A 15397-nucleotide genomic window follows, 5' to 3' on the forward strand; every position below is an offset into this window, starting at 1 on the left:
TCTAATCTAACAAGCTATGACCGTTTACTACGAGTTCAACAACAAAAAAATGTAAATAATCATGGTCTCCGCCTAACGTAATAGTTGAGCGACATCTTTGCGACGGTTAGTTGTTTCTATATATCGGATCGGATTACACGTTGCTGACCACATGAGATGGTACGGAACTCCACGCACAAATAATTATGATTATGATATTCGTTTGATCGGTTATCATCTGCCATAAATTATTAATACTTATGCTAAGAACAATTGAAAACAGAAGGGGAAACATGTTGGGGCACCTATAGTACCTGGGGCAGAATAGAAAAACAGAGAGGCAGAGGAAGACCGAGACGTGCATATATTGACCAGGCCAAAGAGAAAATTAACGTAGTGACGTATCAGGAGCTCAAAACAGTGGCAGAGAGAAGAACGGAATGGCGATTACTCCAACGACAAGAGAATCTCTTAAGAATAATGATGATGATGATGCTTATAATATTTAACAAACCATCGGATTTAACCAAACTGTTCAGCATTGGTTCAGCATCTCAGAAAAAACCGCAATCACGTCAAACGGCAAGACATATTTTTCATTACAGAATTCAACTTTGTTATCGGTTTAGTTCTACTATGCGGCATAGAAAGTTGACGAAGGCTTGAAACATAAGAAATTTTCCGTCCTCGTTCGTGACATTATTGAGCGAGTGAACATCAACGGTCTAAAGATTCCAGAGTTTACGCATTAGACTTCCGGTGTACAAAGAATTGGTGGGAACACAGTGCGTGGAATTTTAAGTAAGTAAGTATAGAATAGCGTGGGCAGCGTGGCGAACATAGGACGGCCGGCCGTGGACAATAAGGTAGGTACTTATTATAATAAAGCTATATAGGTATTTTAATGTGCGGCAAGGACTGTCAAGATTTTTCTGTAAGGACACGTATAGAAAAACGATAGCGTTGCGTTCTAGTTTATGTTTTGCTTCTCCCTATTTTTTTTTAAATAAATAGTACAAATATATTGTATATCTATAATTTTGTTTGAAAAATTAAATTAAAACATATCAAACCCAGAAGCAAAATAACTTGGCTCCCTCAGCTGTCCTCGCAAAATAGCCCCAATAATTAATTCGTCACGTAGATTGGACTTAAATTCTTTACACTGTATATTCTAATCCAGTGGTGGGCAAACTTTCTTCATGAGGGGCCAAAACTTGAAGGAATTTCAGAGGAGGGCCAGATTTACAGCAAAAATGTATTTTTATTATATTGCGGGCCATATTATACATTTTTTTAAATGACCGGCGGCGGGCCAGATAAATCCTTTCGCGGGCCGCACCTGGCCTGCGGGCCGTACTTTGCCCACCACTGTTCTAATCTAAAGGACAATGAGTGCGTTCTTCTACGATTTTTTTTGGGCGATATGGGAATAGTTGTTCTCTGTGCTACGTAATTTATTTCACTCTGGAAGAACACGAAGCATTGGTCGTCAGGCATACAAAGCCCTAAACTATGCGCGATAATGTATAAATGCACCTACAGAGATACACTAAACTGACCATTTGTAAACCTTCCAACTGCTAGATAAGGCCTTCTAATAGTCATAAAATAACCCGTATGTTTAGTTTATATAGCTATGGTAGAGTCATAATATGTATAGAACGGACATGAATATCAAAAACTGTGTCTGCGTCACACCATTGAAATGTAAAAAGTGACTACCTAATTGGGTCAACACAAAACTACATATATTCACGTCTTTCCTGTTGACATACCCAAATGTTAAGGGCTATAAAGGTTGATTTTCTTATTTAACCGCTATCCACATGAAAGGGTACTCTTGTTATTTGGATAAGTATGATAAAATCATTACCTACGTGCCCACAAGCTGTTAACTATTGTTCACAGGAGAGAAAACTTGTGTGTTCATCAAAACTGTAAAGTAAAATTGTATCCAAATAAAAGGAGTAGAGTTAGACCAAGAAAACTCTGCAGCTATTTTGATAGATCACGCAGTGCAAGTGTTATTTTAAACATCAAACTTCGAGGAAATGATTACGTACTTATAAATAACACTTGCACTGCGTGGGCTATTAGTCGTAGTAAGTACATAGTACCATTTCATGTGGATAAGTAAGGGTTAAGTAAGAAAATTAACCTTTATAGCCCTTAACTTTTGGGTTAGTCGACAGAAGAGTCATGTTGTCATGAACATATTAGTTTTGTGTTTGACCCAATTATGTTTAGTAAAAGAAACTATTCTAACTAGTTAAGTCGAATGAGGGTAAATGCTTGATCATTCGTAAGAATAGTAAGGTCTCTCTGTGGTAGCTAGGGTGTGGTTAAAGTTTAAAAATCAACCCAAGAATTAGTTATAGCCAATTTTAGTGACAGCGAGGTCTTAACATCCGTTGTTAGGCAACCTAATGGTTCATTGTTCTGATCTAACATTCAAAATAATATGGCGCGCTAGTGTCAATGGAATGCGAACGTGAATTTGCACGTTGATTTGAGTTTCAACTGGTTTCAACTTTTGATAAAACAATTGAAATCCAGTTGTTGCAATTTCCAGGAAATAAATTGCATTGTTTCGAAAATAATGTAAGTAGATAACTACACTGTACACTATATGGTTTTTGTTCTAGTTGTAAGGACACACAAAAACAATTTTACAAACTAAAAAAAATTGTCACATCTTGCACGTTGGGAGGTACTTAATAACGTAATAACAATATGAAGAAGGACATTTTTACAACAATATGCAATTTATCTGTCATTATCAATATAGTCACCATTAGACATGTGCGCCGCGCCGCCGCGCCGCCGCCGCCGACGATTTTTCCACGCCGCCGCCGCCGATAAATTTGACCGGCGTATAATCGGCGTGGGAAATTTTGATACCTATCGTGTCTCATTCCATGTTGCGTAGTGAGTAAATAGTGTCAGAGATATAATTTAAAGATCCTTATGCTTTTTCGCTTATTATTTGCTAGTGAACCAAATTAGCATCATTTTTGTCGTTGCGGTGTTAGCTGTGATAACGATTTAGCGTTAATTTAAACAAGATCTAGTTTCTGGATCTCAGGTTATTATTTGATATTTTATCGCATAGCTTTTTTGTAGAACGCATTTTGTTTTACATCAATAGTATCTTGATTGTCAATTTAATCAGTGAACTAAAGTCAAGAAAATAGCAGGTTCATATCCTAGGACATATACATGCTATTTTCTTCTTAGAATCTCCAGCAAGCTGTCACCACGATTATAATTGCGTATTTTATGATTTCTCGTATGATGCTGGTGACACGCATAAGGGTCATTATTTACAGATATGATTTGATTTATTTTAATACTTTATTTGATTTATTTATCACATAATATACAATTTCATTTAAAATGACACACGATCAATTCTTAGTAATTTTATGGTGATCATCAGCTTCTTTTACTTAACAATATATTATATTTCAATCAAAATTATAAAAGTCAGGATAAAGCTTCGTAATAAGCTATACCTAAACAATTATGAATGAATGAAAACATTTATTTTCAGGCAACTATTGGCCCATAGATAAATACCTTAAAACTAGCATACATATTATTAAATATATCTTAAAACTAAAAACACAATTATGGCTGCGATGCAGTTCGCAACCCCGCAGTGTCAGGGAGCCGGCCGCGGAACCGCCGGAACTTGACACCCTTCGGCCAAAACTCCTCCTTGGTGAAGGTCGCTAGATGTTCAGTCGGAACGCTCAGCACAAAAGAATTAAAATTCACACTGTGTCGAGATTCCAACATCACGACCCTCAGGATGAATCCGGACTTGGCTCATACATACTTCACGATCTCCTCGACCTTCGTAAGGTAGTGTAATCGGGACACATACAGCAGCGTCGTCGGTGTTGCAGGACGCAGCAAATGGTTAGGTCCAGTCGGTGCGGTACCGCACTGATTCGGACGAGCTGACTTCTTTCTCCTCTCCACCTTTTTGAAGCCATCTCTGTCGCATCCCGACTCTTTTAGAGTCAGCTGTGACCGATCCTTGTGAACAGGTTCACGAAGGCTCTGCACCCCTTTCTTCGGCCGCTGCTTAGACTTGGACACAGCAGGCGGCTTAGCGGCAGTGGCAGCGTAGGAACGTTGTGGGGTCAACGTACTCTCGCGTGACGTGCGCGTCTCCGGTGACGTAGACGGGCGGGCGGCGGGGCGCGGGTCGGCGGTCGCCTGCTCAGCAATCGCCGACGCATCCAAATTCGCGGACTCGAAACCGCCGATGGACGCATTCCGCCCAACGTGACACGCGGCTATGCTAGAGTTATCTGACCTACATTCCGAACTAGCACTTCGTATTAAGGCTAATTCAGAACGTAGTTCACTGATGGTATTATTCGATACCTCCAACTTAGCCTGCATTTCAGCCAGGCTGTCCTTCAGGAAAATGATATCCTTTAGCAGCCTGGAAACGTCAACATGGTCCAACGAGACGACAGGTAGCCGATGTAGGTCCTTCGCCACGAAAGAGGGCATGTTTGATGAATCGGTCCCCTTGAACACCGAGATGATGTCCCGTAGACTCTTCACGCCTCCATCTCTTCGTCGTGATGGCATTTCGTCGGATTTGCCGAGTGTCTGGTAGAGCAGCGCCTTGCCACTACATATGTCCTCCTCCTGGAAGCTGGACTTGCAGATCTGCACGATGCTGGTCTCATCCAAAGTCACGGTGGCATTTTGAATAAATGCCAACAACTCGTTGACTACGACTTGTGATGAAGTCATAGCGGGTAAGCAGGCAGCGGCTATTGCCGCGCGGTTCGCGAAATTTAAAATTCGTGCGGTGCACTACGGCACGACCGCTTCCGGCCGCGTATTGCAACGCACCAACCTACCTACCTATACCTACTTATAGGAACTTAAATCACCAAGTATCATCACTAAGCTAGCAGTAAAGAAAACAAAGTAGACCTTAATATTCCATAAAACGGGGCACTTCAAAGACATTCTGTTGCGCGAATCAACCTGCCAGAGACGTTTACTTTCGAAAACGATGACATCTTTATTCTAACATACATTTCTGTTAAACTTCAGTTCAGACATGTAGTAGATGTAGATGTAGTTCATCATTATTTCGTAACCAATCCTAGGTCATCCAATCAAATCCATGGCATCGGGGTCTCCTGTCGAAGTTACCATCTTATGGATTGCCGGAGGGACTATGCAAATGGATCGCTAGCTTTTTGTCCGGCAGACGCATACGAGCCGTAGTAGACGGAAGCTGCTCCGATAGCATGGTCATTAACGCTGGCGTTCCGCAAGGTTCTGTGCTATCCCCTACGCTGTTTTTGCTGCACATCAATGACATGTTGTCTATCGATGACATTCATTGCTATGCAGACAGTACTGGGGATGCCTATTACACAGGCCGTGCCAATATCCCTCGTTCTGTGGTGCTGGAGAGTTGTGAAAAGCTTGTGTCAGACATTGAGAGCACTCTATCCAGAGTTTCGGTGTGGGGTCGGGACAATTTAGTGCGATTCAACCCCACCAAGACACAAGTTTGCGCGTTCACCGTTAAGAAAACCCCATTCACTGTGGTCCCACAGTTCCAAGGCACAGCCCTTACCATGTCAGGGAGTATTGGGATCTCCAGTGACGTCCAATTCCGCAGCCACCTGGAAGGTAAGGCTGCGCTGGCGTCCAAAAAACTCGGTGTGCTCAATAAAGCGAGGCGATACTTTACTCCGGGGCAAAGACTGCTGCTTTATAAATCGCAAGTCAGACCCCATATGGAGTACTGCTGTCACCTTTGGGCAGGAGCACCTGGATGCCAGCTTGGACCCTTTGACTCAGTCCTAAGGCGCGCTGTGCGAATCGTCGATGGTCCCAAACTCACAAGCGGTATTGAACCTTTAAGTCTAAGGAGAGACTTTGCCTCCTTGTGTGTGTTCTACCGCTTGTACAATGGGCTGTGCTCTGAGGAACTATTTGACATGATGCCAACGGCCGCTTTCTATCACCGCACCGCTCGCCGTCGGCAGGGTGTTCATCCTCACACCCTAGAACCTAAATGGTCGCGTACTGTGCGATTTAAGAGGAATTTCCTCCCGCGGACGCTCCGGCTGTGGAATGAGCTCCCTTCCGAGGTTTTCCCGAGGGTCTACAGTATGGGGTTCTTCAAAAAAGGAGTGTACAGGTTTTTAAAAGGTCGGCAACGCGCATGTAACACCTCTGGAGTTGCAGGCGTCCATAGGCTACGGTGACTGCTTACCATCAGGCGGGCCGTATTCTTGTTTGCCACCGATGTGGTATAAAAAAAAATAGGCGAGGCGACAGTGGCTAGGAAAAGTCAATATAGATTTAAGACTTAACTTATAAAGATTTTTTTTGTGTTTTATTTGTATTCCGCTTACAAAGTAAGTAAAAATACTGCCTAAAATGTAGCGTTTTAATGTATCCTTTTTATTTTCATATTTAAACATGCCGTTGGTAACCGTTAGGTTGGTATTAGGTCATTACCTATGAAATTGGCGTTTTGTTCGGAGAATTTCAACGAAACACGAATTTCCATACAATTAATTTTGCGGATATTTTTTTGATGGCTAATTCAAACCAAACAAAATTTTTCCAGTAATTTTTGACACCTTTAAGGTATGTTTTCAATATCTCCATTTCTTGAAAATTGGTACCATTAGAAAAATATAAGTAATTTTAATACTCGAACCGACAGCACATGAAAAGACCTATTTTCAAGGCTTAATTCTGAACACTTAACAATAAAAAATAACAATTAATTGTATGTAAAATCGTTGTTTATTGAGTGCACTGTAGTTTTATTGTAATTGTGTATGTACTTTTGTAAAAAAAAAAAACTAGGATCAGACTTATATCTATGAACAAAAACGCCAATTTCATAGGTAAGGACCCAATATTAGTAATAAATGGTTGCCAAGTGACATGATGGGATATAATTTTCGGCAATAATTTAGAAAACACACATAATATGTTTTGGATAGCCTAGAAAATACTCAGAAAGCTTTAATGTAGAGTTTCTACAGCCACGTTCTCATGCAGTATCAAAAATAATGCCACGCCGATTTGACGCCGATCACGCCGCCGCCGCCGATCAAAAAATCATCGGACGCCGCCGCCGATGATTTTGCCATCGGCGCACATCTCTAGTCACCATAACGTTATAAAACTTCTAAAATTCGATTTAGCAATTTTACTAGTTATTTATTCCAACCGTTAAAGACTCCTTTGTGTACAAGCTCACGAATCTCACGATATCACGATCCTTCCTGCTCGTCCGGCGCGCCACGCCATCCCGGTAGTGTCGTGCCACCGTACAATGTGCCCAGGTTGTTAACCCAGGAGTTATAGGCAGCAGTGCTAGCACCACGTTTTATATTTTATCTACAATACGCAAATACATTAATCAAATGTCATGAGGCAGGTCTGGTAGACACTTCATTATGTTCATAAACATGTTAATGTTATGTTACCGGTTATACACTTTGGTACTCTCTAACTAAAATAAAAATCAGAGAATAAGAACCCTTATATTTTTATCGTATCCCTGTCTGTCTGTCTGTCTGTCTGTAAATTTTTTACTTCACTAAAAATATTATTATCATGATCAGTTTCACCAAGTTGAAGTTAAATTCGTAAAAGTGCCCTTCTAAATAAAATTACTTGTGTCACTTGTGTGGCTTGAATAAGCCTATGAATTATGACAGGTACGGTATACGGAACCTACGAAACCCTATTGCACATCAAACAAGCACTTGGGTAGTTTATGCACATTTTTTTTACACTCGTCAAGCTTTTGGCTTTCGATCCTGAATTTTACGGTGAACTTTTTGCGAAATAACTCTGAAATGAATTAGATCTAGTTAACCCATGAAACACGAACTGTGCAAGTGTACATTTGGTACGGGAACAGATAGTATCGTCGCGCTCTGTTTCAGCTCGTGAAAAGCGTGACAAAATGAGCTACTTCATCCGATGAGCGAAAAAAGTAAACCATAAACTGTGACAATAAGTTGAATCGATGGAGGCGTTTTCTTTTGCATTGTCTACGCTTCAGGTTACACTTACGTGCGATCGCGTTGAAAGCAACAGTTTAGTTTCCAAGAATATATTAGAAATGGCTGGATAACTTCAATTTCCTTTAGGAAATGCAAACAAGAAAATCACGTGTTTCGTGGTTTTATTTTGCCGTAGTTAGTCTCTTCTATAGTTAAGTATAGTTGTAATGAAGTTAAGTATGTAATACTTGTTTAGTTAACATGTAATATTTATTACTTCATTTTGTGAAATAATGAGGTACGTACGTTCTATACATAGATCAACTTATTTAGCAGAGATACCTATACAAGCCGTTCAAAGGTAACGATAATTGCTATAATGATACGTCTCAGGACGGCCAATGATCGCAACAACAGGTGGAGAAATCGTCAACACAATGGCATTGTCCTGAATGTTTATCCCCAGAGCGTTAGACCTGCATTTGCATACCTCGGCCGAGCTACATTTACCTTAGTAATCTTAGTATGTACTTATAGCTTACGAGAAAATTATAAAGTAACATTTGTTTATTATTTCATTTTAACACTAGTCGTTATTTTATATGTAGGTATATTTAATTGGATTCTAAGAATCCTTAGGCCTTGGGAGTTCAGACTTTAGTGACATATATTTAGTCTGAATCTGAACCTTGAGAAAATGTGAATCTTAATGTTTAAGGGTTTTTCTTAACACGCATTGCATTACCTACCACTGAATTATTAATTATTTAAACTTTATTGCACAGTAAACGATATACAGTGACAAAAGGCGGACTTAATGCCACACGGCATTCTCTCCACCAATGAACCTTTAAGCCAAAAGTTTTGATTCACAAACTTACTATCTATATTACCATTGTCTGAGCCTACGAAAATATGATAATATATTAACTTGAGATTGTAAGTACCTAATTGAAAACTTCTTACTAAATCTCCCCTGGCGTCGTCGGGAAGGAGGGCACGACTGCGCGAACTCTTGCGCAACCAACCTCGTCTCGTCTGCATACTGCACTTGGTAACTGTACATTTATCTTATTCATTGCACTCCCTGAACTTTCAAAACCGGAGCTAAAATAGATTGGATGAGGAAGATATTCAACTATTCTGACTGCAGATGTTACAAAAGAGATTCAATATTTAAATACGTTGGTCTATATTTTACACTGGGTTTTGCAACATATCAATAATGGCGAAACTGTATTTCTTATTACAATATATTAAAGGTTTTAGGAATGCGGGGTACATACAACGTGTACAAAGTATAACGTGTTTTCGTGTATAGGTAGATGATCCCTTTCATTGACTTTATTTATTGTCTAGTAGCAAGTTTCGCAGCATCTTTTAAATTTATATTTACTGAGTTTTAAATTTAGATAGCACTAGTTACAACGGTAGAGGCATCGGTTTGTCAAGTTAAAACCGATATCGTTCATCCATCACTGTTTCGTCGAGTAACGTTTTTGGAGCAATAATTTGTTTGTCGACCGCTTTCTTCTCATCACTGCCCTCACGGTCTAGGGGTCGGCCACGGTAGGCACCAAGCGAGACGAACCAAGTACCTTACCTACCAAATAGCAGCCCGCGTGACGAGATCGCAGCGATATCTCGAGACATTGAACTCGAATAACACCGGCTGCAGTTTTCCGGCAGTGTACCAGCAAAAAACATTGACTGCATCCTTAATTTCAAAATAAGTTTAAGTTAAAAAATACTGTACGAGTAGTTAGTTTTTATTGCTTACTAGGTATAGGTACTTCTCGCCATAACATGAACAAAATAAAAACAGACTTGACAAACACTTAAAACAACTAAAAAAAATGAACATTAATCGTTAAAAAAAAACAAGTGCAGTGATATACACGCATCAGCTTTCAGCTGCTAGTGTATCAAACAATATAATATAATATAATAAAATATATTAGTCCAATTTGCAAAAAAAAGTGTCTTCGATCTTTAAAAAGGAGTCAATAGTCCGGTCAATTGAACATTTTAGCCAATTTACTAATTTCGCAGGGAATTGATTCGCAAGGTTACACCACAATTTAATGACAACCGAGAAAGAAAACATGTTCAGTTCAGATTGTATTGAGGTAACTTTTACTTTAGTGCCTGTATACCTAATGGCACATGCTAAAGATAAGACGTGACTGGCTCGAATTGTGCAAGGCTTGTGTAGGAAGGAAGGCCTTATTCAAGCTGCGGTATTATATAGTTAATATTGTACATAGGTATATTTGCTCGCCAATTGCAAGCAAATGACAAGGAATATATACTCGTACAACTTCAAATGAACTGAATCTAAATTCACAGAATAAGATAAATGTGGTATTTAAATTTAATTAATATACATCTACAAGTTAATAATAAGGCACGTTTTCTAGTTATCAGTTATCTTTATTTGTCTAATGATTGTCTTATTGCAGACTCGGTGTCTCATCTTTCAGGGAATTTCATAGGCATGAACAGTAGCTGATAAGAATATGAACAATAGCGGAAGTAATACTACGCCATGAATGAATCAGATATCACAGTGTCAACATATTGTGACTCACATATTGTGAGGAGATTGTTAAGATATAATGAAAGTACCTACATACGCTCACCGGGCCAGAGTACGCGGTTACCTGTGCCCTGAATACTTCTGAAGGCTTTTTAACATATACGTAATGTATACTGGTAATGCGTAAGTAGGAAGCCATTTTAATAATTATGTTGCGGTGATTGAATATATGTGACGAGCGAGAATATTATCCTCATAGAGAATACACTGCGTAAATACATATTACTTATTGGTCACTATAAACAATTATGTTTTTCCCTGTCATCAATGTATCCTCTTATGAAACATTCATAAGAGTTATCTACGTACTATTAGCCTTTTGTGGTTTTACAGGAGACCCTTCTTGAAAACAACACTTGCGTCAACGTTCTTAGTGTAAAATTCACTTTGCCTACTAATGAGACACTGATTAAAGAAATTAGTTCAGTGCACTGTTGGAATAAGAAGCGTTTAATGCAGCTCTAGTCGATGATTCAGAGCCGGCGCCTAAGTAGGTATTTGCATCCAAGGCTACTACGATTCCAAGGCGTAGGACTGTGAGATCAGTCTCCGCTACCGTTAACGGTTAACTGTATTTGTCAGGCGTAGCACCTTTTATCGATAACGAGAAAGCACTGTTCTTTAATTTTGACAAAAGTTGTTTCTTCAGCTCTGACACACTTAACTTAATGCGAAAAAACAGGTTCGTGTCTTACTCTTTTACTTGGAATGCTTTCGAAATATTATCGCGTACGTAGAGGGACTACCTATTTCTTCGTATTTTTTGCCGGCGAGTACAATGTCTGTCGCTTATCTGTTTACAGATCTTGACACAATTTTGATAGGAGCGGTCCTAATTATACAAGCTTGGTTTTTCGTTTGCTGTGATAAAGTCTAATAACCCTGTCTAATAACTTAGATAATGTTGCAAGATGTAGGTACGTCGTTCGATATAACATAACTATCAAATCAAATCTAGATGTATACTAGTTAATTTTCAGCTAAGTCAAGTAGGCATTAGGATATTTAGGACTTTTGGTAATAATGAATATATGTAATGATAATCAAAAATAAACTAAGCAATATAATCCTAGTGGTCCTCGGTCAAAACAGTGAAAGTTATGCGGTTTACCCGTCATTATGGAGGAGCCATTTTCTTTAACGACCATGTTACAAATTATGGCTCCAACCAGTAGAAACACATTACGATTTAAAGAAAATCCTTTCGGTTCAATTTAATGGCGAAGGCATATGGCATCTTAGATCTCAGCTGTAACTTAAATAACGGTCCCATTTTATGATCCATTGTATCTTCAAACCTCTGGTTTCATGCTTCTTGGTTAAGCATGAGAACTAGGAACAAAGAGGTGTATCTATGTTGGTAAAGATACTTTGAGTAGGTATATTCTTCGATCAGTTCATAATGTTCACACCATAGGTACTCACGCGAATATGTATTATCAAGTCAGTCAATAAATTAAAAATAATACATTTTCTCATCACTAACTTCTTGTAAACGTTGCTTTTGTTTTACACCAAAGTCGACTTTTGTTTAAGTAGGTATACAAATTGTTTGTACATTACCTATAGTGCATAATTTCCCTAGAAACTTGCTGACGGCGAAATCAAGATTCCACGCTGAAATGTAATCCGACATGGATAATTCAGTCAGTCCATTACTGTTTCGTTGTTCATTTTCTATAATGACACGAGAGGTGAAATTGCAAGGAAGTTAGAATCGGAGTGATCTAATTAGAAACAACGTGGAAACAACACTGTTTCTTAGAAGAATCGATGAGATGACTAATCATCGTCTCATAATCGGGAATTACGTCTTACGCAAGTTTTAATTGCATTTAATTTGATTCATAATTATGTGTCATAAACCTTTCTTCTCGACTGCACTTCTTCATCCGACGTTCACAAAAATGAAATCTGGATCATCAGTGAATCTCAAGAATGTGCGAATTAGAATAGGTACCAAATTGTCGAAAATATAACAGAACATTGATAAAACATTGGACTCGGAAATCCCTCAGGAAGTTTGCTATCGCTAAATGGGTGGGTTCTAGTGGAGAGATTTGTCTTGCTGATTGAATTAGCGGGAGGATGTCGCATGGGCCCGGCCCGGGTCAGCCTCGGTCAGCTGCGGCGCTTTTTGACGCATCAGCTGCCTTCATTAACACGTGTTGCTCGTTTAATTATCAATGATTCACTCTTGACCTAATATAAGATTTGAGGGACTATTCCTCCATATATTCACCACTTCGCACTCACCGTTGAATTATATGCCTATGGCACAATGCCAATGGAATACGAAACTAAAACGTTCCATAAGCCAAGCATTTTGATTCAATGACCTTTTACAGGTAATTATTGCATATTTGTCTGGAGACTTTCGGTACTAAAATATGCCAAATCTATAGTAAAATTGGCTAATGGGTCTGAAAACGTAGGCAGTGAGTTTATTTGGGTCAGAGCTGCCATGTCGGTTGATTGGCTGTAGCCACGCACGTGTTCATTGCGGCTTTGTTTTCCCCTTGACGGATATTCTCTTCACTTGCCAGGTGAGACGGACACATGAGGGTCGCAAGATGCGACTCACAACTCACACACAAGGTCTATCTCTATACATACGTACCCAATATGTTAAGGAGTGTTGTGTATTGTGTAATGCGTGCGTTGAATTTTAAGTCTACAGAGACTTTTACGGCTTCATGTGATATTATCCAAAATGTTTAAATCTAAACGTAAGAATTATTACAAGTTACCAACTTTGTAAAGGCTATTAAAACGTTCTTTTGTTTAGCTACTCAACATCAAACTATTTTATAGGAGATAATTTTATTGCCAGTTCAGTGACTTCAGTGTTAGGCATAAAAATATTTTGCGAAAGCAGACCTAGGTCGCGTCACATAATTGTAAGTAAAGTTGAATACAGTTAAAATATTTGCATTAAATATTTGTACTTGGCACACAAACAGGTGAAAAACTCAATAGAACAGGTGAATGAGTGCCACATATGTTCTTATCAGTATCGTAGGTACGTGCCGTAATCAGGACATAGTGGAATTTATCAAGTGCTTGTTGTTATCGAGCTTGCTTCGATCAATATGAGCGGACCAGTTTTTGTGGTGAATCGTACCTGTTTGTGTATTTTGTAATCACTGTAGCTGTAATGCAACTTGGGCTTCCTTACTTTGTTTTATTATGTTCTTGTATGAAGTAGGTAACTTTAAAAGAAGTAACGTGTCATTACGTCAAACATAGGTAATCCAAAAATATAATACCATGAGATTCATGAAGAAGCAGCTTGGTATTAGTAGTATTGTGAATTTGTAAATACCTATTCCGTAGGTACTAATGATAACATATACAAAATTACAATAATGTACTACAGTCGGTGTAGGTGATGAACGATCCGCCGACTGTAGGTACTACTGTACTGCATGTAGGTACCCATAACATGCCAGTAGGGAAAAGAGAAAAATACTATTTCGTTTATTACACATTGCAAAAAAATACAGTTACTTCAATCCAATCAGAGTCTGATCAGATTTTTCTTGCTGAAATTGCTAATTAGACTAATGTTTAAAGTTTTTAAACATGAAAAGCAACTAAGTACCTACCAACTTAGAAAAATAGGAACTACGTAACTAGGTACTAACAAGCTAATGTCTAGTCCTTCGTCTTTATGATAAAAGGAAAGCATTAAGGCGATGATACCTACGTAATGACAACTAATTACCCACTAATTTACTTTTGTAGGTACTCACGTTAAATAATAAGCGCGGAATGCGGTAACTAGGTAAATATTTTGTTGGAGCGTATTATAGGTTGATTATAGGACTACTTAGCAACATACTACACAGCGTTTAGCTCACAGCTATTCTAGTTAAGCGATGCAAGCAATGTTTTAAAGTAAGTAAAGGATAACTCATAGAAAAAAAATAACTTAATTTCATAGTATTCACGAGCAACTTACCACAGCTATCAATCTTCCGCGCACGGTGATGCCAATCATAGGTGCAAACCGCACTTCAACGCCCGGCTCCACGACCAGCTCCGCTTCCCTTTCCACCAGCAAGTCATCTCGGAGGAGGTACGGACTACCTTCGCTTTTCCATACAGTTCGTCCGCCAGCCACGATCCCGCCCGCCAATTCCGTCAATCCCAACGACTTGTTCAACAAATAAGGATCCGTTTCACTGTATCCCAACTCTTGTCCACTTACGCACACCCAACACAACACCATCAACACTGCCGTCCTCCACTTGTACTTTGTGTCACTGAACTGACTATGTCTCTTCTGAACTCCCGTATCCTTACAGCACTCCATTTTGCTAACTGAACATAATATTCATTTCACTTTTATTGTCGCTCCTCACCTGCCCGCAACCTATTTTAACACCTATCCAAACATTGAACAGGTAAAAATTACATGTAATAACTTAAATCATCTTCAGTATTTAGTTATAAATAGTTTTTAACGTATCAATTGTAAAAACTGTATCAAAACAATTCATACCGAAACAAAGGTGGGGTGGAATTACAAGCACGTCAAAGAAAAACCTAACGAAAACGCGCGCCACCGTGCGACCGTTGAACAAGTCGTTTGGCCGGTTTTGAGTAGTTTAGTTTCCTCCCGCTGCCCTCCCTTCTTCCCTCTCGATTCAAAGCCTCCTCCCTACCACTACGCGCTCTGCGGCTCGACCAGTCGCAAATCGCATCGTTGCACGCACACATATAAGAACTTGTGTAAGTAAATTCTATAGCCGGTTTAGACTCGCGGCTCGCGGCTCGGCTCGGC

At 39.3% G+C, this 15397-nt stretch overlaps 1 protein-coding gene across 2 annotated transcripts in view; it reads right to left on the reverse strand.

Moving 5' to 3' along the window:
- LOC134796785 (protein bark beetle) overlaps positions 1–15301 on the reverse strand; it is a 31257-nt gene extending 15956 nt beyond the window's left edge. For both annotated transcript variants that reach the window (XM_063769018.1, XM_063769009.1), the window contains exon 1: positions 14573–15301. In XM_063769018.1, the coding sequence (XP_063625088.1) occupies positions 14573–14926 (354 nt within the window). In that variant the 5' untranslated portion in view covers positions 14927–15301. The remainder of the gene's footprint in view (positions 1–14572) is intronic.
- Between the last annotated feature and the right edge of the window lie 96 nt (positions 15302–15397).

Source organism: Cydia splendana, chromosome 1, assembly GCF_910591565.1.
Source record: "Cydia splendana chromosome 1, ilCydSple1.2, whole genome shotgun sequence".
NCBI lineage: Eukaryota > Metazoa > Arthropoda > Insecta > Lepidoptera > Tortricidae > Cydia > Cydia splendana.